At 36.8% G+C, this 23049-nt stretch overlaps 1 protein-coding gene across 2 annotated transcripts; it reads left to right on the top strand.

The window, feature by feature from the left end:
- The first annotated feature begins 2731 nt into the window (after positions 1–2731).
- LOC133659975 (metalloreductase STEAP4-like) lies at positions 2732–22465 on the top strand. Of its 2 annotated transcripts, XM_062062937.1 has the most exons (11): positions 2732–3148; positions 7807–7914; positions 10159–10229; positions 10306–10393; positions 12966–13244; positions 13323–13417; positions 13493–13603; positions 15294–15336; positions 15447–15611; positions 16875–16944; positions 22034–22181. In XM_062062937.1, exons 1-10 carry the CDS (start codon positions 2936–2938, stop codon positions 16929–16931), a joined length of 1230 nt encoding a protein of 409 aa, XP_061918921.1. In that variant the 5' UTR covers positions 2732–2935; the 3' UTR covers positions 16932–16944; positions 22034–22181. The 2 variants fall into 2 exon arrangements, with proteins under 2 accessions (XP_061918921.1, XP_061918920.1); XM_062062936.1 differs by lacking the exon at positions 16875–16944 and having other exon boundaries at positions 2738–3148; positions 22034–22465.
- The last annotated feature ends 584 nt before the right edge of the window (positions 22466–23049 follow it).

The raw sequence follows: 23049 nt of genomic DNA, 5'->3' as shown, positions 1-23049 counted from the left end.
CAAACATGCGGCCTGCGGGCTGGATCAGGCCCGGGAACAGGTTCAATCCGGACTGCGAGATGAGTTTGCCTAGTGTAAAATTTAGCTGCATTTTTAACTTAAAGAATCTGCTGTTCTAAATGTGTCCATTGGATGTCAAAATAGCAATTCTGTTAGGCAAATAGTTTATATTGGGGCGAGCAAGTATACCAAGCAAGAGGTACACGGTAAAACGGGACTGCGACTCCTCCCCCTCGACCCAACGTAAAACAAACAGGAGTAAAATAAACAATTGGTAACTCACTTAAAATGCTGCATGAGACACTGCACATTGATATAGTTCTGTGAAAATGATTTTCTTCTGTGCAAATTTAAAGAAAGTCAACAATGGAAATGACAAATGAGGTAGTTGATACATAGAAGCGTTTTTATTCATGCTTTATTTTGTTTTTGTACAATCAAAGATGGGCTATGACTTAAAGTTTAATTGGTTTGTTAAAACACAATTCGAAAGATTAGGGGGCGGGGGGTGGGTTTAGGGGGGGCGGTGCCGGGGTGTGTGGTTAAGAGGGGAGGAGTATATTTATAGCTAGAATTCACTGAAATTAAAGTATTTCTTATATATATATATATATATATATATATATATCTATATCTATATATATATATATATATATATATATATATATATATATATATATATATATATATATATATATATATATATATATATATATATATATATATAGTACAGTACACAGTAATGAAAACACAGTTGTTCTACTAACTGTACTGTACTTGCTGCTTATTTAAAATAAAATAAAATAAATAAAATACTCACTCTTTTGCCTTCACCTTCATTGTCCATTCCTTTTTGGTGACTTTATATACTCTGGACCTAGACGTTGAGTCCGCGACATACATGGCAGACAATAACTGATACTGTCCGCTTTGCCAGTCCAAAAACATTAGCCGTTTTCTGTAGTTAGTCTTCCCTCGACGGCCAGGTAATACAAAGCACACACTACCTTTTATATCCACAGCAGCCCGCATTCTCGTTGACTGTCCTTCGACAAATGGACAAAGTTTTTCGCTAGGTAGCATCACAGCTGACCTGGACATTCGAAAGTTCTCTTGCCGTCTAAGAAGTGTTGTATCCGAAATAGCTGCAATCGCTTTCTCTTAAGGTATTCATGTGTGATTTCCACAAGCGTCTGTACATGTAGAAGGAGAAACACGGGCATGTCTGGATGACTCGCCTTCATATTTAAAGTGGTTAGCATCGAGTTACGAAACCGCTTTATTATGAAACTGGCTGTGGCACGTTCTTTCTGACCTCACTTCCTGTGTGGGGCACGGTTTTTCTGGCGTCACTTCCTCCCCGAACTCAATTTGTAAACGATCAATGAGTCCATACAGAGCTAAGTGCCGGAGATTCAAGAAATACATGGCGCACTTACCCGCGTAAAAATTTGTCCGAGGAGGGGCACCTTAAACGATAGTTTAGTGTGGCTGAAACGGGGCTTAGGCTAAAAAATTACACATGCCACATGCGGCCCGTTAAGCTTTTCAATCCGGCCCGCTGGACATTCCCCAAAAATTATTTTAGATCTTTAAGATGTAAACTGTAGCTGCCATTATGATCTGCAGTGATGTTTTCACTGCAGATTTTTACAACAAAGTTCTAAAGCTTAGTGATACATCAGATTGTAGGTGAGGTTGCATTCATATTTCTTTGTGTTTGTTGCATTTTTGTTGCATTGTTTTGCTTGATTGTAAAATATGTCCAATGAGAGGGGGTGTGACGTTCATATGTTGTCAATATTCAGTGTTTTATCGTTCATAGTTAATATTGTAAATCCCACATTCTTTATTTTCATGTACATTCTGGATGTCCCATTTAGTCCCATTCCGTTTTTTAAGGCGGTCTGTCATAATGTTTTTAGCATTCAATCTGACATTATTGTGAGGTTTTGTATTAGTGTTCCTAAAAATAGATATACCGGCCCCCAAGCACATTTTTTTCTCTAAATGTGGCCCCCCGAGGCAAAATAATTGCCCAGGCCTGGTTTAAGGGGTTAAACGACTTAGTGTAGACATGGCCTTAATGGTGTTTTGGAAACTGCACAATTTTTTTTTCCTCAAATTTTTTACTAACTTGAAGTGTTTTGTCAAGAGGATTATTTGTGATATGTACTTTTTCAGAGTGTCCTTGTTCATTTTGGGGCCAAAATAAAACAAAGAAAACAATCTGAAGTTGTCGTAGTTGTATTTTTAAGTTATTATGCCATGATTTTACCCGTCGGGCCCATGTGGGAAGAGATTTTCCTCTATGCGGCCCCTGAGCTAAAATGAGTTTGACACCCCTGAATTAGTTGGAGACCAGTCGTGAAAGTTTGCTTGCCCCTTCTACCAAACATGACTTGTTGCACACGTGTTAAAGTCATCAGGCGTTTGCTGAGAGGGGTTGCTCAGTCCAGGAGAGGAGGGGGTTGTTTACATATTACACCATGTTGGCTAATGTTCAAGATGAGTTCCTGTTGTGATTGGCAAAACACTCACGTTGTGCTTGGCTGAGTCTTTCGAGTGGGAAATGCTTTTATTTCCCCTAAATGCGGGGATTACGCAACTGTGAGGAAATTATGTTGTTTTTTCAGATAAGGCAAGATGACCTGCTGGTGTCTCAGTTTTTTTTTTGTTCAGTAGACACACGCACACATTTGCCATGGAGTTTCCCAATTGGGAAAGACTTCACCCGAAGCCCATCCTAAAATGGGAGGGAGCAAAGGCAAACACATAAACTCCACTGGCAATATTGCGGGTCAACTTGGTCGAGCACATGGGAGACACACGGTCGCAGAAGTTTTTTCTCAGATGAATTCTGTTGCACCGAATCCAAACTTTTTCCAGACTTAAGCATCGGTAGATATCGTTTACTGTGTCCGTCAGACTTTCTATGTCAAAAGAGGTGAAGCCAGAGAGCGTGTCACTGCGTCCTCTGGGAGGAGGAGCAGCAGTCATGGCGACCTCGGAGCAGGAGCCGGTATGCATTTTTGGGACGGGAGACCTGGGACGCTCCCTAGGTCAGCGCCTGCTGCAGACGGACTACAAGGTGGTGTACGGCAGCCGCAGACCTCGCAGCTGCGGCCCGTTGCCTGAAGGAGCTCAGGTAACCCACACACGCACACTAGCGTGTTGGCAGTGTATGCTGTAAAAAAAATAAAAATTAAATTCTGCTTCAAGAGCAATTTGTTTTCACCCTTTCTATCTTGGTCATTTGCTGTTGAGCAACGTTGCAAAAATCCTGTGACATTTTAGAAAGACACTCGAAATTCACTCGAAACGCTCTGAAGTTGTTAAAGCAAACATCCTGCAGCATTAACATCCTAATATGATACAAATGCAACCAATTTAATTCTCAAATTAAGTTGTGTGCTTTCATTTTCCTTGTGTAGATCTTTTTTGGTGTGTTTATTGTATTTATTCATACGTTCTCATATTGTCATATCTTTATTATAGTCAAGAGAATAATTTCTGTACTTTAACTTAATAGTCATGCTTTTGTTGTTTAACAAAAGACACAAATTAATATGCTAATAAAAAATAAATCTTATATTTATAAGGGTCACACTAAAAAGGGGAACAATTGGAACAAAGTCATTGTTAGAGCCATATACTCTTTCTGTCAAATTCATGATGTCACTTAGGGGTTGGCTCAAAGCCAAGTGAAAGTTTACTTGGGGAAGGGCTTTGATCATGCTCAGGTGTTGCTGAGTGGAGGCGCAACAGTTTTTGACTGTGCTGAGCTATTATTTGTTTGCTCCCGTTTATTTTCCGTTTTATTACAAAGTGAGTTTTATTTTCGTGACTATATGTTGATAAACATTTTTGTTAAACGTGGACATAATTGTGGACATCTATTATTAGCTGGCTGCACACGTCGAAACTCGCTTCATTTATATTGGGCAACCAGTAGCAGTAACAGTTTAGGACTTTACCGCTACAATCATTATGAGTAAAAAGTAGAACTATTACAAGGACTAAGTGATACAATAATTTTTAAAAGTATTAAAGGTAATTGCAATGGATTAAAGCTAGTCCATCCCACTGGCTCAAAATTATAGTTTTGTGTGTATTATTTATATTTTTATGAATTATTTTTTAGATGTCCGATATTATCAGCCGATAAATGCTTTAAAATGTAATATCGGAAATTATCGGTATCGTTTTTTTTATTATCGGTATCGTTTTTTTTTTTATTAAATCAACATAAAAAAACACAAGATACACTTACAATTAGTGCACCAACCCAAAAACACCTCATTCCCCCATTCACACTCATTCACACAAAAGGGTTGTGTCTTTCTGTTATTAATATTCTGGTTCCTACATTATATATCAATATATATCAATACAGTCTGCAAGGGATACAGTCCGTAAGCACACATGAATGTGGTCCACTAATAGTACTCACCTTTAACAGTTAATTTTACTCATTTTCATTAATGACTAGTTTCTATGTAACTGTTTTTATACTGTTTTACTTTCTTTTTTATTCAAGAAAAAGTTTTTAATTTATTTATTTTATTTTATTTTATTAATTAAAAAAAAAAAGGACCTTATCTTCACCATACCTGGTTGTCGAAATTAGGCATAATAATGTATTAATTCCACGACTGTATATATCGGTATCGGTTGATATCGGTATCGGTTGATATCGGTATCGATAATTAAAGAGTTGGACAATATCGGAATATCGGATATCGGCAAAAAGCCATTATCGGACATCCCTAATTATTTTCCAAAAATAACACCAGCCTAAACATATAACAGAGGAAAAATAAAACAAACAAGACAAAGCAAATAAAACCAAACAAAACAAAACAATTCCCCCCCACTCACACACACATTCACACGTCCATTGGGAGAAGCGTACATGAACTAGAGAAAATCCAAAATGAAAGGAAATTAAAATAATAATAAAAAAATAAATTAAAAACTCAAAATGACATTTAACAACAAATGTATTGATCCCTCACTACACCACACTTTAAATATTTGCCGCTTCACTGCATCGTAAATTAAGAAAAACATATCTTTTTTTAGATAGATGGATAGAAAGATGGATGCTTTATTGATCCTGAAGGAAATTCAAGGCTTCTAGAAGCAGTATACAAGACATAATTAAATTACAAATTAGATTCGTGCAATTCAATGTAGACATGGAAATAAATGTACACAGGCTACAGAAAATATGTGCAATTCGGTGCAAGGGTAAAGGAATAAGTGTCCAGACAACAAGAAGTACACATTAAAGTGACCAACTGGAGACTGACTCTTAGGACAGCAGTGCAGTTTAGAAGTGAGTAGAAAAAGAAGAAAAAAGAAAATTGAGAAAATGAGTCACTGTGTGCTTTTCCCCTGACGTTACTGTGAGGTGTTATACAGTCTTATGGCCAGGGGGACTAAAGGGTTCTTGAGCCTGATCGTGGAGCACAATTGTGACAGTAGTCTGCCTGGTGAATGTGGTGTGTAGTGGGGTGGTGGGTATTGTCCATGGTGGACAGTATTTTGTCCAGAGCCATCCTCTCAGCCACCGTCAGAAATGTGTCGGTACTAAATTAAGCATTTTCAAGCATAGAAATGCCCAAATAAACTAATAATGTTAATACTACAGTAGTATTGGCTAATAGAAGAGACCAAACCAATCAGAGCACGCTGTTCAGTATTGTGGCCACTGATTGGCTCAGCCTCAGCCAGCATTACTGTATTGGATTTAGAGAGTGTAAAGATGACTAAAGGGTGTTATTTTATGTCTTAAAGTGCTCTCATAATGTTGAAAAATTTATTTAGAAGGTAGTAAACATGTTTTTATGCTCTCGCTATGAAAGTATTTGAATTCTAATTAATAATTCCTATTTCGTGGAAATGTCCGGAGTCAATTAACCGAGTTAATTGTCTGTCTTGCCTCTTGTTGAGGGCGGTCACATTTTTCTCCGCTCCCTCCTTCCCTGCTTGCTTTCTTCGTTTTGTCTTGTCTGAACTTTTTTGAAGCCTCTTTCTTTGCGCTGTCTTCAAATCTAAACATCAAACATGGATATGATCAGCTGGACTCTCGACGCAATTGACAAAGCCTTTTCGACAAGGAAAAGAGGTTCGGGGGAGCCTGGCTGCCCTGATGGAACCATTGCTGCGGATTACGTGAGAGACTCCTGGGATAAATGGAGAATCATGTGCCTCTCAGTCCTTTCCATAGAGGACGAGGAAGACATCTACCTATTTGGAACCGTGATCGCGGGGCACCTGCTGATTGGGCTGGGCATTGCTCTGGTGTATCGTCAAATTCGGAAGACAATGGCAGCCACTCAAGGAGCCCAACGGCTGTTCGTCGCAATGGAAGGAATGGGCCGGGCTGTGGGAACACAGACTGTGGCGATTTCTGATATGAATCGCAAAATGGATCTTGCTGAGAAGGAGAATTAAATTGAATTTGAGAGAACCAGCACGGACACATAGAGCAGGCAAGTCATTGTTTTGACTGCTCGAAGAAAAACAACATCCTAATCTACGATTTGACTCCCTCGAATGGCCTTGACACAGGAACAGGCTGTTCTGAAAAACTCCCCCGAGGACTCCTCAATGATGGACGTTTTTGACCTTCCTTTTTTTCAATAACACCCGGTGTCGAAATTTGAGATCGGCCCCAGTCCACAAAAACATTTCAACATCTCACCCAAGTTAATTGGGCATACATGCATGCACCCGCCCCTCCCCCAATCAACGCCTTCACCACTGCTTAATTCCTCTTCCGGGTTATGGACGGCTAGTAGCGCTTTATAGCAGCAGGCCGGCCTCCTGGGCCCCAAATCCCCCCGCCCCCCTCTGTTGTGAGTTGTTGTGATTATATGTATCATGTTTATGTGTGCTATGCTATGTGAGGTTTTTTCCTTGGACTCAGTCTGGACCCCTCCCGAGGGTCCAGCCTTAGACTAATATTTTTTTACTCTTGCCCCCCTTTCCCAATATCACCTTTTTCCCACCTTTTTCAAGGAGCGCTGTAAGTGGCTGATCCGTTGCCGGTCCCGTCTTGTCCCCCTGTAACGTATGTCTGCTCTTAGTGGGATTGTGCCGAAAATGAAATTTCAGTCCCTATATGTCTTGTACATGTTAAAGAATGGACAATAATAAAGCATCTTGAATCTTGCATCTTGAATAAACAAGGGACGACTGTATTTAAAAGAACAGCACGGGCTAGCATAAGTTACCATTCCTCGTTGAAAAATGAGTGTCTATATTTTTTCGTAGTTAAAAAATAATTTTTACAAATTTTGTTGTTAGGCCTGAATAAAATTACTTGCCTTTGCGACCTGTTACGTGAGTGGGCGTGGCTTACATGCTCGGAGGAGTTCCGCGGCCTATAGACAAATAACGCTGGCAAGAAAATCACTTCAGATAATAAAAATAATAAAAAGTCATACTGATAGGAAAACAAATTATTAGCAGAAACTTAAACTTTTGTTAAGATGATATTCATGTAACACAACACAATATACATAATGTTTTTGTAATATAATTGTTTTTCTATTTAGTGTTAAACTAATACTACTTTGTAAAAAAAGCCTCTTTTTATGACCAAATAATTTGTTCATATTTATATTTTAATGTTATATAGTGTGTATCCATTTGCAAGCACAACAATAAACCTGTGTCAAGATGATGATGTTGTTTTTTTCTTTGTTTGTTCTTATCGTGGTTATAGTTTGTCATTGTTTCCAATGCAGTGAGCACGTGTGTGTGCTAATATTAAGTTCTGTGTGTGTCATTTAGGCGTTCAGTCATGCTGACGCAGCCCAATTGGCCAGTCTGATCTTTGTGTGCATACACAGAGAACATTATGACTTCATGGAGACGCTCACCTCACAACTGGAGGGAAAGGTATTTTTTATGTTTTTTTGCTTTTACATATGCAGGGTTGCCCCCGAATAAATTTGGGTCCAAGGCAGAACAAATATGTTCACACTTTTTTATTCATGTGAAACCATTTTTATACATTCTTAAATCAAACTACATTTAATTTGATGCATGTTTTGTACTAGAAACAAATTATGGTAGACACATTTTTAAACAAAGATTTTTTTGTGTGCAAAATAACAATATAACCATGGAGGGAGGGTGGGGGTGTGGGGGGGTGCACTACCCAGTAGAGTGTTGAATATCTTTAAATATGTTTTGTGGCAATTCCAAGTTTGTACACAGTGGCACATTCCATTATTTTCAGCAGGCTGCATTGCAAAATGATTAACTTTCCTGTCACGCGAAATCCACCCAGGAGTGGGGCCATATGAATTTCTTCCCTACTGTATATTGTTATCAATGATGGAGCAGTAAACAGCTACAAATACATTTGCGTTTAAATGTCGTATGAAATGCCTTTTCATTCATAAATTTACATTTTACATGCGCTTCTTCACACAAAAGAGGCCTACACAGCATGTGAGCTGGGTATCGACCCTGTTATATGATATTGACAGCTGCGTCTCAAGAAATGAATATAGAGTAGAAATGACTACATTTCAGGAGGTCTGAAAGACCATGGAAAGGCTCAGGAGTGTTGTTGCTTATTTCCTGGTTGGAGGGCACACCAGTCATTTACACCATTAAATTATTTGACAATCTTTCACATTTTATGATATATTGAATTTGGGCTTTTCATTGGCTGTAAGCTATAATGAATGCTTGGTGGTGTAACTGTATGGCAAAGGGCATAGGTGTGATTCACAGCCAGGGATGCGTCAGGTAAACCATTTATGCTATTGACTCCTGACAGGGAAAAGCCGAAAGTGAAATGAAATTGTAAACCTGTTCAGTGGCCTTGTGGTTAGAGTGTCTGCCCTGAGATCGGTAGGTCGTGAGTTCAAACCCCGGCCGAGTCATAGCAAAGACTATAAAAATGGGACCCATTACCTCCCACTCAGCATCAAGGGTTGGAATTGGGGGTTGAATTAATGAATTAAATTACAAAAATGATTCCCGAGCGCAGCCACTGCTGCTGCTCACTGCTGCTGCTCACTGCTCCCTTCACCTCCCAGGGGGTGGAACAATAATTTCACCACACCACCTAGTGTGTATGTGACTATCAGTGGTACTTTAACTTTAACTTTCTCTCAAAATAATTAGGAAATACATTCTTGAAATATTTCACTCTGTATAGTGAATCTAGGCAACAGGCTGGATCAGTGGGTAACGCTTGTGCCTCACAGGGAGAAGGTCCTAGGTTAAGCGTTAATACATTCACACAATAAATGACAGATGTTTACACATATAGAAATTAAACGACATCGACAGCCCTCTACTGGTCAAATTTACCGCTAAATGTATTAAACAAGCTTTTCTTGCCAGAGAGTTACTCAGTCAAGAAACAACAACACGACCACTAATACAAAATACATCACAAGTCAGCAATTTCAATACAAAACAAACTAAATATCTTAATGCACAATATCTACTTACAAAGATTTGACCAAGGTTTGTGATGAAGCTAACATGTGGATTTCTCTGTTGTTGCTGCTTGTCAGGAACAGTGTGTCCATCGCGTAAACGGTCCGACAGGAAACAATGACTGCAAAACATTCGTACCTTTTGTCCACTCGCTGTTAAAAGTCAGATTTTCGCGATTTATCGAAGATTTTTTTCAGGGATGATAGTGCCGTTTTTTGGTTTTAATAAATAGTCTTCCTCTACTCACACCACTGCTGCTTCATTGTGACATGTATGCCTTGCTGTTGCCCCCTGTGGGGTGGCGGGAGTACTGCACACATGAGCAACCTTAGTTTGAAGGGTTTCATCAAGCCTATTTGGGTGCTGATGTGACCCGTGGGCTGCGAGTTCAATTGGCTTGGTGTACCTAGCGTACATTGAAGTGTAAGAGTGGACGTATGCCAACTAAAACAGGGTCATTGAGTAAGACTAAATAGGCTCTGCTTCTGCCTACTTCTTTTTCGGACATGTTAAATTGTGTAAGTGATGTCCGCCAATGTAACAAATAGCAACCTATTAACTAGAAGGGTACAAACTTACATTTGCGACTACACGTGCCTTTTCTTTCCTAAGGTTGTGTCATATTTTATGAATTGTAGCTCTTTTTATTTGCTTATTTTCCACCCTACTCTTGGCCCAAAGGTGCTGGTGGATGTCAGCAACAACCCTGAGAAGAATCTGTACCCGGAGGCCAACGCTGCATATCTGCAGAGGTGAGCGCCGCTGAAGCATGCAGCTTTAACACAAGGCCGTCTTATGTTTGGATGGCCAGCAATGTTTGCTTTCCAGACTGCTTCCTGGATGTCAAGTGGTGAAAGGCTTTAACACCTTGTCTGCCTGGACTCTGCAGAATGGACCCTCGGATGCCAGTAGACAGGTACAAGCCACTCTCTGCTTGGGAAAAGTGCTTATCATTATTTTCCTCCGCCATGATAGAATGGTAACCAAATTGAGTTAACGCAATTTATCGGATTTTAATCCAATAATATTCCACGGTCACAGCGGAGTGAAAAGCCTTTGGCAAGTCTGTGATGTGTTCACGCAGAGGGGGGGGGTGCTGACCAACAAGTTAAAAATAATGGTCTGTGTCGAACTGGAAAGAATCTCAGTCCAAATTGTATTATTAACTTGTTTTGAAGTTTGGATCAAACCAATTCCACGCGACAGCGGCCAAATCTGAGGAGTCTTTGCTGCGAGAGCCACGTCTGATGTATCCTTGAATCAATTAACTCAAAGTCACTCTTAGATCTGACCGTCCAAGACCAGGTTTCGCTTTCTCGCTCTGTACTACGAAATGGCAGCATATGTTGGTATTTGTTGTTTTAGTCTAATCGTTTGAACTTTCCCAGAGGACTGTGAAAGCACATATGTGTGTGTTTGTGTGTGTGTGTGTGTTGGTATATTTGGAACACCGTTGACCAATTGTCGTTAATTTATTGGCTTTCTTCAACAAAATAAGAACAATTTCCTCCTTGAAGATTTGTCAAGTATTTTAATTGTATGTACTCCCAAGAGACGAAAATACATTTTCATAATTAAATCACAGAATATTACACACTGGCAAGCACACCAATGCCTAATGAGATCCGATAAAAGGGCTGTATCAAAAATCTGCATTTACAAAAACAATATTCCTCAGTTTTGATCAATTAAATAAATAACAGGAATTGTTTTGAGACTGATAATTATAATGTTTAGAATGTTAGGAATAAATACAGGAATACAAAACAGGACATCACTGAGTGACTAAAAATACAATATAAGATGCATTACTTACTTTCTCTAATACAATCTATAGTATCCAAACTAATATAAACATAGTAATTAAGAAATAAAATAATACAGAATATATCATAACTATTACCTTAATAGATAACAAATAAGAATCAGGGTACATATTTAGACACTGTGGTCTTCATTAGATATTAATACATTATTGAATTCAGGATGTATGATATCAGACATACTATTTAGTATTTAGTACTTAGTATTTATTAAGTAATAATAATGAATATATTTAGTGTCAATAATACTAGACATCATGGTAGTTTTGTTAAGTTATAATAAATGAAAACATTTAGTAAATAATATCAGACACTGGCAATATTTAAGAAATAATAATAATATATCAGACATTATGGTAGTATTCATTAGGTAATACTAAATTGAAACATTTAGGGTAAATTATATCAGACACTGATGATATTCATTAAATAATAAAAAAATACATTCAGGATAAATGACGTTAGACCTTATGGTAGTATTTATTAAATTCAAATAAATGTATCACTGTAGGCTAAATGCTATCAGAGACTGGTAATATTCATTAATAAATAAAAACATTCAGGATAAATGATATCAGACATTATATTAGTACTTATTAAATAAATGAATCAATTTATGGTAGATAATATTAAACACTAGTTATATTCAATACATATTAAATAAATAGATTTAGGATAAATTATGGTAGTATTTATTAGGTATTAATACAATAATACATTTAGGGGAAAGATACTCAGATAATATGATATTATTTATTAAGTAATAATACCTAAATTAATTTTGGGTTGATCATAAGTAATAATGAATGAATACATTTAGGAATAAAAAACTAACACTGGTGGTATTTATATTTAGTAATATGCGAATACATTCAGGAAAAATAATATCAGACAGTACGGTAGTATTGATCCACTAATGATAAGTGAATAAATTAAAGATAAATGATATCAGACAGATAGTTCTCAGCATTTGCTTCATATATATACTTTGTGAACACCATATGTTGGTACTGTTTCTCAAACTGAGTCATATTAGTGTATTTTTGAGTTCCTTGTTCAATTAATTGTCAAAAGCTAAGAAACACAACAAAACATGTAACAGTCAAATTCAATGGAAATTGATCTGGTGATCAAGTGTGGGTTTTCTTTTTCTATAAAATCCATTTTTTGTATACAGTGTGATTGAAAAATGGATAGCAAATACTCATTTTTGTAAAATGATAATATTTGGGATATGTTTTGTGTGCAATGATTTTAAGAAAGGGTTTGGTGTTAAAGAAAAAAATCTTCAAAAAAGCTTAAGTCTTAGACTTAGACAAACTTTGTTGATCCACAAGGGAAATTGTTCCACACAGTAGCTCAGTTACAAAGGATGAAAAGGGTAAGGATGGAAAGGATGATGCAGGTATAAAGTAGACAAAAAATGTACCATATAGTAGCAATATAACATATATGTAATATGTACGTATTATATATACAGTATATAATATATACTGATGTATTATATTATATGATATTTTATTTATTATTAATTTATTTACATCCAAACAGTGTATTAATAACCTTGCTATTTTACTCTAGCATCCCAGCGTGCCTTGCAACATAATTTTGTATATAGTTGTTCAAATGAAGCGTTACCCATTTATTATAATTGAAACATTTCAGGTCTACCTGTGTGGGAACAGTGCAGAGGCAAAGCAGGCTGTTGCAGAGGTGGCCACCAAGATGGGTCTCACAGTTCTGGACAGGGGGTCTCTGTCTGCAGCCAGAGAGCTGGAGGACATTCCTCTGCAGCTCTTCCCAGAGTGGAAGCTGCCCCTCCAGATCACCGTCGGCCTCTTGGCCTTCTTCTTCTTCTATCTGCTTATCAGAGAAGTCGTCTACGCCTATGTGGATCAAGGGAAAGACATCTCTTTCAGAATCATGGTGTCCCTGGCCAACAAGGTGAAGATTTGCACATTAAAAACAAAGTACAGTAGCTTTCATGTGGACCATCTTGTAATTGAAGTGTGTATCTTCCAGGTGTTTCCCATCGTGTCACTCATCATGTTGTCCTTGTGTTACCTGCCTGGTGTTATCGCTGCCTTCCTTCAGATGTACAGAGGAACTAAGTACAGGTGAGTGAGACATTATATCTATAGGGTGTTCTAATTAGAAACAATTATACAGGTGCATGTGTGTGACTGCTTCAGGCGCTTCCCAGATTGGCTGGACCGATGGATGCTGTGCAGGAAGCAGTTGGGACTGTTGGCACTCGCCTTGGCCTTTCTGCATGTGCTCTACACTCTCATCATCCCAATAAGGTGCTTCATAAATGGATTCACATTTTCATCTTCAAATATTGGAAAGGTTTCGCCACTTTATATTGACGTTTAACTTTTTTGTTTTGTTGGAGGAACAAACAAAAACAAAACGGTGATTTGGTGTCATGATATTTAAGTATTTATATAAGTATGTATCGATATTTTGTTTCTTTAGTCTTATTTTAAAATGTAGACTTTTTTTAAATTAATTTTTTTGTTGTGTTCTTTGTATACATCGCTCCTTTTAATCACTAAAAAAGGCTATTTATTTATTGTTTGTTTCACACTCTATTCTTATCCTTTAACATTTAACATTTTAAAACATGTTAATATAACAGCCCTTCAATTTCATACTAATTATTTTGTCCACATTAGATAGACAACCCAATATTTTTCAATTTAAAAAAAAATATATTTTGAATAGTATTTTTTCTAATTTCTTTCATAAGTGAAAAAATGATCAATTTATTATTTTATGTTCTTTATTTTGTTTTTTCCCTCATTAAAGTTGAGTATTTAAACGCTGTTGCCATTTTTTATTTATTGATGATTAAGTTCTTTTTAATTTTTACATTAATGCTAGTGTAAAAACACACATGAATATCTTAATTCTTTTTCCACATTCAATTAATTTTGTTTACTTGTTCGTTATTATTTTTTCAAATATATATATATATATATATATATATATATATATATATATATATATATATATATATATATATATATATATATATATATATATATATGTATGTTTTGAAAAAAATATATCACTTTTGAATCAACACAGTAACATGTGGGATATAAATAATAATGGAAGTATAATTGTTTGTATGTAGTATATAATTGGTACAAAGGTTTAACACGTGTACAAGGATAATTCACATGCCTTTACTGTGTATATAATTGAACAGTGTTTATGTTGTGTAAAAGGTGTATTTATAATATGTTGTGCAAAGGAAATTTCATAATTTTTGGCAGCTCATCTTGTATTTGACATTGTTTATAGGGTTAGGCGCAATAAGAGTTTAACTTCAGCCTAAACCCTTTCGGTCTGCAACATTTTCAATTTATGAATGTACCACTGTTTGTTTATGTAAAACTGTTTGTTTATTTTTATGACCACTGACCGAAGAAATAATAACTAAACTAAACTATGGATGTATGTATGTATGTATGCATGTATATATGTATGTATGTATGTATGCATGTATATATATATATATATATATATATATATATATATATATATATATATATATATATATATATATATATATATATATATATATATATATATATATATATATATATTTTTTTTTTTTAAATTTATTTAAATCTTATTTTCTATTTATAATTTTTTAATACTTGGTTCTTTATTCTTATTCCTTGCTTTTTTCCTCACTGGAAAAACTGTCAATGTGTTGTTTCACATTCTTCATTCTTCCTTATCCCTATTATAAATTGGTAACACACTATGAAAGCTTGGAAAGGGGCCAGTATTAAATAAATTATTCATCTGCAAGTGTGATCATGTGATCTTTATTCATGTAACTTTTTTGTTACTGAATGAGGTCACATTCATTGTGCGAGGAAGAAAACAAATACGTCTAAATACAATCTATGTATACTTGTCGCTTGTGCATTATCTTGACAGAGTTGAATGATTTAGCCTTCCTAACTTTTACAGATATTATGTGAGATACAGGATTCATGACTTCACTGTCACACAGGTAAGAAATGTTGACGTTTCGTTACGTTGAAGTAAAAATGACAACACATTTACCTGTATATATCCAGATGATTTTGTATCACCTCTGTTTTGTGCTGTTGTCTTACTAAGATCAGGGAGAACCAAACGTCAGAGTTCGACAACACTATGGCCTGGAGAACTGACTCTTACTACTCTGTGGGCATTCTGGGGTTCGGCCTGTACATCTTACTAGGAATAACATCTCTTCCGTCAGTTAGCAACGCTCTCAGCTGGAAGGAATTCAGCTTCATACAGGTAGTCACTCAGTATTGTTTGTGTGCGTGCGAGTGTGTGTGAGTGTGTGTTTGTTGACTCTGAATACAAAGGTCCGGTTTACTGAGTGTAGACACATTGCGCAAGCCTTGGGCAAAATCCCTGAATCCTGTTTATCTTAAACACTGCCAGTCAGAACTGAACCAGGATTTTTACCACTGAAGCGTTCAAGATGTTATTTCACTCACAAGCCCACCAACAGACTTGTCATTATGCAACTGTCTGTGGCAGCGTGTGTGCGTTTATGTGTGTGTGTGTGTGTATATGTGTGTGCGTGTGGGTGTGTGTGTAATGACACAATCCTATATTATGACCTGAGCTTTTCAGCTCAGGTCAGTTGTAAGATTTTCTCATGATGAAAACATAGTTACACTTTATCAAACACACTGACTCATGCACAAACTAGAGCTTTAAAAGACACTAATTACAATTATTTACTTTTTTTTTTGGCACATTTGGTGATTTTTAAAATATGTCTAGTGTATTTATATTTAATTTTACAATGTTACTATATTATTAATATTTCCTTCAAACACACTAGTTAATATTTAACTTGTTAAAACATGTTAATATTCATAAAAATAAAAACACAGCCCTTCAATTTCATACTAATTATTTTGTCCACATTTGATAGATAACCAAATATTTTGTTTAAATATTTATTAAATGTTGTCTTTCTTTCTATTTTTAAAAAAATATATTTTGAATAAGATTTTTTCCAATTTCTTTCATAAGTGAAAAAGCGATCAATTTATTATTTTTATGTCCTTTATTTAGTTTTTCCCCTCATTCAAGTTGAGTATTCAAACGCTGTTGCCATTTTTTTTTAATTGATGATTACGTTGTTTTTTTTATTTTTACATTTGGGCTAATGTAAAAAAAACACTTGAATATCTTAATTGTGTTTCCCACATTCAATTCCTTAATGTGTATACTTGTTCTTTATACTATTTATTCAAATATATATAAATACATTTTTATTTAAATTTGAAGGAATTTGAAGGAAATATTAATAATATAGTAACATTGTAATATTAAATATAAAACACTGGACATATTTTAACACAGGATATTTTATTTAAGAATCTTTTGAAAAAATCACCAAATGTGCGACAAAAAAACCAACAACCTCCAATTTGTGTCTTTTGAATTATTAGAGCGTTATGCAAGCGATTAATCACAAAAAAAATATCGCATTAATCATGTATTAGCGTAAATTAATGACACAGTTTATTTTGATCGCAGGTGCTCCTTTACCCTGACTGTGAATATTTACCTGAAAGGCTGCAGAGATTGTTGTAGGGCCAGTGATCAGGTCAGTGCATATATCAATGCAGAGATGATTAGAATGACTTTAGATAAATCTGTTAATAAGTTTTGAGCAAATAAATGAAGTGCATTCGAGTAAAACGTAAACAAATGTTTTTCTGCAAGCCATTCGGACAAAATTATGTTTGTATCAAAACGCTGGGGTCTTTTTTGAGTGAATTTAAATGATGCAAGCAGGTAATTTATTGTGATTAATCGTGAATAATCAAAATTGGAATAGGGTGATTAATATGATTTGTTTTAAAATATCGTTTGACTGCAGTAAAGATTGTACAATTATTTCCCGATTGGCTGGGATAAATACGTTTACAACCCTATGGTATTTTTGGTATATTTTATTTTTATTGTCCTCTTCTTTTTTATTCATTAAACATGTTTTCAGTTTTATTGTATTGCCACTGATCTGTGACATCTGTTTTAATAATAAAGTGTTTTTGATATCTTTTAGTATTTCAGACGGTTCAAGTTATTACTTTTTATGAACTTTTTTTTGTTAAATCTGTGATTCCTTTAGTTTCTGTGTTGGCGGCCTCCAGGGTTTTTAAAATCAATTCTTTACTTTAGACAGTTTTGTCTTCTTGACAGCTCTTTGATTCCAGCCGTCAGCTCCAAAGGCTATGTGGGTGTTTGTCTATTATCAAACTTTGTGCTACCACGTCAGTATGAAAAGTCCGAAACGATTTTTGATTGACCAGAAGATTGTCAGTCAGGCAAGTCAGGCAACCACTTAAGTTAAATCAAGCCCGTTTCTTTACCCTACAAAGTGCTACAATTTGCCCTAAAACACATGCATTTTATTTTGAAATGCAAAATACTTCACAGCCTTTTGTAGCCCACAGAGTTGGCAGTCTTTCTGCACAAAGGCACTGAATGTGAAAAACAGACTAGCACATTGTTGGATGTTTCAGTCACATTACTGCGACGCTACATGAGCCAGCTTGGACGCAGGCTCACACCTTTAAAAAAAAAAAAACAACAACAAAAAAAAAACTGTTAGCTGCAACTAGATTGATGATTCCCCAAATTCATCCGTGCTTGAAATAATTAAAAAGGCACACTTGGTATCCGCTTGAAAAGTTTGCCTGCAGGTAATACTTCACTATTGTGTGCTACAAATGTGTTGTGTGCTGACACTATTGCGCTTGGTGTGGAAAATCAGGGATATATAATACAATAATGAGCTGCAGATTTTTTTTAAATGGGCTGAGTAATGAGGACTTTACATTACAGGCGTAGGGTTGATAAACACATGTCCACATGCCCTAATTAGAACTAATATTTATAAAGTGCAGTTGGCTGCATTTTCTTACCCTGGTGGACCTTTTCCTGGATCTTTAATGCATTACAAACATAATCAGACCCACTATATGAGAAGGAAATCTTTCATAAATGTAACTGGGTCATACAGTATGAAGCTCATGCTCTCATTCCACAGCCTTTCTTTACTTTTACTCCAGCAAAAATTAGAGCAGTTTAAATGTTAAGTTATTCATCAAATATAAAATCCGGGGAATACATTACCCTTGGTTACTGGCTTGGACATCAAACACTATATTTCATTCCATTATCTACTATGTTATTCCTTAATCTACTAAATATTGTATTTATTTAGCCATGATGCAATGTTTCTGTCAGGTTATTCATTATTTATTTATATATATCAAATCTTATTTTTTGATTTTATTTATTTAGGTTTCGATTTATTTATTTCAATTAATTTTATTTTCAATGTATTAATTTTAAAGGCCTACTGAAATGATTTTTTTTAATTTAAACGGAGATAGCAGATCCATTTTATGTGTCATACTTGATCATTTCGCGATATTGCCATATTTTTGCTGGAAGGATTTAGTAGAGAACATCGACGATAAAGTTCGCAACTTTTGGTCGCTGATAAAAAAAGCCTTGCCTGTACCGGAAGTAGCGTGACGTCACAGGTTGAAGGGCTCCTCACATTTCCCCATTGTTTACACCAGCAGCGAGGGCGATTCGGACCGAGAAAGCGACGATTACCCCATTAATTTGAGCGAGGATGAAAGATTCGTGGATGAGGAACATGAGAGTGAAGGACTAGAGTGCAGTGCAGGACGCATATTTTTTCGCTCTGACCGTAACTTAGGTAAAAGGGGTCATTGGATTCCACGCTTTTTCCTTTTTCTATTGTGGATCACAGATTTGTATTTTAAACCACCTCGGATACTATATCCTCTTGAAAATGAGAGTCGAGAACGCAAAACGGACATTCACAGTGACTTTTATCTCCACGACAATACATCGGTGAAGCACTTTAGCTACGGAGCTAACGTGATAGCATCGTGCTTAAATGCAGATAGAAACAAAATAAATTAGCCCCTGACTGGAAGGATAGACAGCAGATCAACAATACTACTATCAGGAGACACCGAACCAAACACTGGACCTGTAACTACACGGTTAATGCTGTGCCGCCTGTCGAAGCCTAGCAATGCTGTTGCTAATGACGCCATTGAAGCTAACTTAGCTACGGGACCTCGTCAGACCTATGATAAAAACATTAGTGCTCCACCTACGCCAGCCCTCATCTGCTCATCAACACCCGTGCTCACCTGCATTCCAGCGATCGACGGCGCGTCGAAGGACTTCACCCGATCATCGATGCGGTCGGCGGCTAGCGTCGGATAGCGCGTCTGCTTTCCTCAAAGTCCTCCTGGTTGTGTTGCTGCAGCCAGCCGCTAATACACCGATCCCACCTACAGCTTTCTTCTTTGCAGTCTCCATTGTTCATTAAACAAATTGCAAAAAATTCACCAACAAAGATGTCCAGAATACTGTGGAATTTTGCAATGAAAACAGAGCTTTTTGTATTGGGATACAATGTGTCCGAATACTTCCGTTTCAACCATTGACGTCACGCGCAAACGTCATCATACATAGACGTTTTCAACCGGAAGTTTAGCGGGAAATTAAAAATTGCACTTTATAAGTTAACCCGGCCGTATTGGCATGTGTTGCAATGTTAAGATTTCATCATTGATATATAAACTATCAGACTGCGTGGTCGGTAGTAGTGGGTTTCAGTAGGCCTTTAATGTATTTTACTTTGTATTTTCTTTTTTTTAATTGTTTTAAGGATTTGAAAGAGGAAAACACTGCATCATGGCACAATGATATGAGAGAGAAAAACATCGCTTTGGGTCAGGCCCTTAAAATAAAGAAGAGAGTGGATAACGTGTAGAATGGATGGGATGGAGCAAAGCACACTCGTCAAAGATGTGATTGCGACAGGGCAGCGCATGACACCCAGATGTAGCTGCAGCACACAGTAGCATCAGGTGGTTTTCTTTCTGCAACCAAAGAGGGTGGAGGTGGGTTTGGGATCCCGCTGTATGAAGAAATGACACAACACCACAACTCCATCATCATCATCATCATCATCATAACGTTCACCAACAAGAAATACAAAATAGCATTGCTGAAGCAGAGAAGCAAACCGAAAGGAACAGCAACATTAGCATCTGAAGAGTGAACAAATCTTGTAATAGGGAAGCTTGAAGAGACATTCTGCTTAGGGCCCCAATTTAGCTATGGGCAGATCTGCATGTGGCTACACGTATGATATATTGAAAGGGAATTGTATTTAAATGTGACACAAAATCAAATATTGTATATTGTATCGCAGTATATTGTATAACAATATACTGCGATGAGGTGGCGACTTGTCCAGGGTGTACCCTTGCTTCCGCCCGAATGCAGCTGAGATAGGCTCCAGCACCCCCCGCAACCCCGAAAGGGACAAGTGGTAGAAAAAGGATGGATGGATGGGTGTCTTGAAAAAAAAAGTGCATTATACTTAATATGTGTACCATTCACATTTGAACCAATATGGTACCAATTCCTGCTACCTGGGTATAGATACCGTACTCAACAGTACCAATTTTTGGTACTTTTGTATGTTAAGAAATTAAAGTTAAAGTTAAAGTACCAATGATTGTCACACACACACTAGGTGTGGGGAAATTTGTCCTCTGCATTTGACCCATCCCCTTGTTCACCCCCTGGGAGGTGAGGGGAGCAGTGGGCAGCAGCGGTGCCGTGCCCGGGAATAATTTTTGGTGATTTAACCCCCAATTCCAACCCTTGATGCTGAGTGGCAAGCAGGGAGGTAATGGGTCTCATTTTTATAGTCTTTGGTATGACTCGGCCGGGGTTTGAACTCACAACTTACCGATCTCAGGGCGGACACTCTAACCACTAGGCCATTGAGTGGGTCAATATATAATATAATAAATATATATATAATATATAAATATTACTTGCTTTTGTTTATATGTATATATTCTATATATTTGTAACAAAATTACATTTTTATTGCAAAATTTAAAAATAAGCTGATTATGATGTCCAGTTCTTATGACATTTCTGAGTCTCAATTACAGTTGCAAGTCAAAAATGTTAGATTGCAGTAGAGTATAGTTTATTATTTATTATTTTATATATTATTTACTCTTTGCTCTTTAGTCTTTCGTTGTGCCCAAAAAAGTGTTATTATTGTAATTATTGTACTTATTACGCACCAGCTGTTTGATCGTGACGTCTATCTTAGTTGTAGTTTTCAGTAACACATTTGGAAGTGTTGAAATCGCCATGTAAAATCACTAATGCTAATCAGTAGCATGTCAATAGTAAAGCTAATGTATTTTAGCATCAAGCTAGCACATTTTTGGAAAAGTGGAGCCTTACTTTACTTGCATTTGAGACGTTTTTGGGTCAGTATCTTTGTTGGCATTAAAAACTGCAACATTACCTAAGGGTAGTTTGGCTGGGTCCGCTCTCAGTGCTGCTGGAGTGATCGCCAAGTGCCAAAGTGCAAAGAGTTCGCAACCGGGCGTCCCGTTACGCGCAACTCAGGTACAGTAGCATGACATCAATAGATTTGACATGAATCGGTGCCCGGTAGAACCAGCGGGATTCGATTGGTTCCAAAAAAGTACCAGATTCGGTACCTGTCCCTACTTAGTAGCCCGCTGAACCATTAATTTAAAAAAATATATATCTCTGCTTCTGTGTTGGTGACATCCCACTTCCTTGTTTTCTAGTCAAAGTTGGGTCACGTGACTTTGCTCCTCTGCACCCTCCACACCTACCTGTACGGCTGGGACAGGTTCCTTCACCCCTCCATGTACAAGTGGTACACTCCAGCGGGCTACATGCTCAGTCTGCTGGTGCCCACTGTGGTGCTGACGCTGAAGCTGTTGCTCCTTCTGCCTTGCGTGGACCGCAGCATCACCCGCATCCGCCGTGGTTGGGAAAGGACCGACCTGGACGAGGAAAAAACCCTTTTGGCGTAGAAAACATGAACAACACACTTACAGTTCTTGGTTGGAATTACTGTGTCTATTGAAAACATATTTTATACTAGGGGCAGTGCCTTATTAGAGCCAGTAAATGGCACTTTAGTGGCAAAAACATGTTGTTTTTCTATTGTGATTTTACTATATATTGCATGTGTTAATAAACTCATAATCTAGTGCTGCTTTTAGTTTGTCGTGATCACAGTCGTGATGACAGTGGGCAGAAGTATCTTACAAGCTGTAGCACCAGTCACTCTTTACTCAGTAGCTTTCGAAAGGGTACAATAATAAAATAATTATGTACAGTTGAACCTTGGTTGTCTTTAGCAATTTGTCTCATAAGGTCAGACGGGGACCGAATTTTACACACACTCGGTATGTTTACACACATTAAAATATGAACAGAGTCTAGCTTTTTAAAACACATACAAAAAAAACCTGGACAACACACTTATCAGAATCAGCTCATTTGTAAATATTACTTTGAAAATGAACTTTTATTAACACACAAAAATACCGAAAATTGGTGCAGTTCAGTACCAGTACCATATCCCAGGTGGATAATTATCATTAAACTGATACATCAATATTATAATTATAATTATTAGTGCATCTACTTGGGTGTAAAAAAAATAAAAAATAAAAAATATATATTTCCAAGTGAGGCCTCTGTTTCGAACTTTAATCAAGGTTTCTTGAACGCACCACAGTTGTGCGCTATGAGAAACACAATTGAAACACATAACTTTTCCTGATGCTGC

The sequence above is a fragment of the Entelurus aequoreus genome, linkage group LG11 (assembly GCF_033978785.1).
Source record: "Entelurus aequoreus isolate RoL-2023_Sb linkage group LG11, RoL_Eaeq_v1.1, whole genome shotgun sequence".
Classification (NCBI taxonomy): Eukaryota; Metazoa; Chordata; class Actinopteri; order Syngnathiformes; family Syngnathidae; genus Entelurus; species Entelurus aequoreus.
This window is presented reverse-complemented; position numbering and strand designations above follow the sequence as displayed.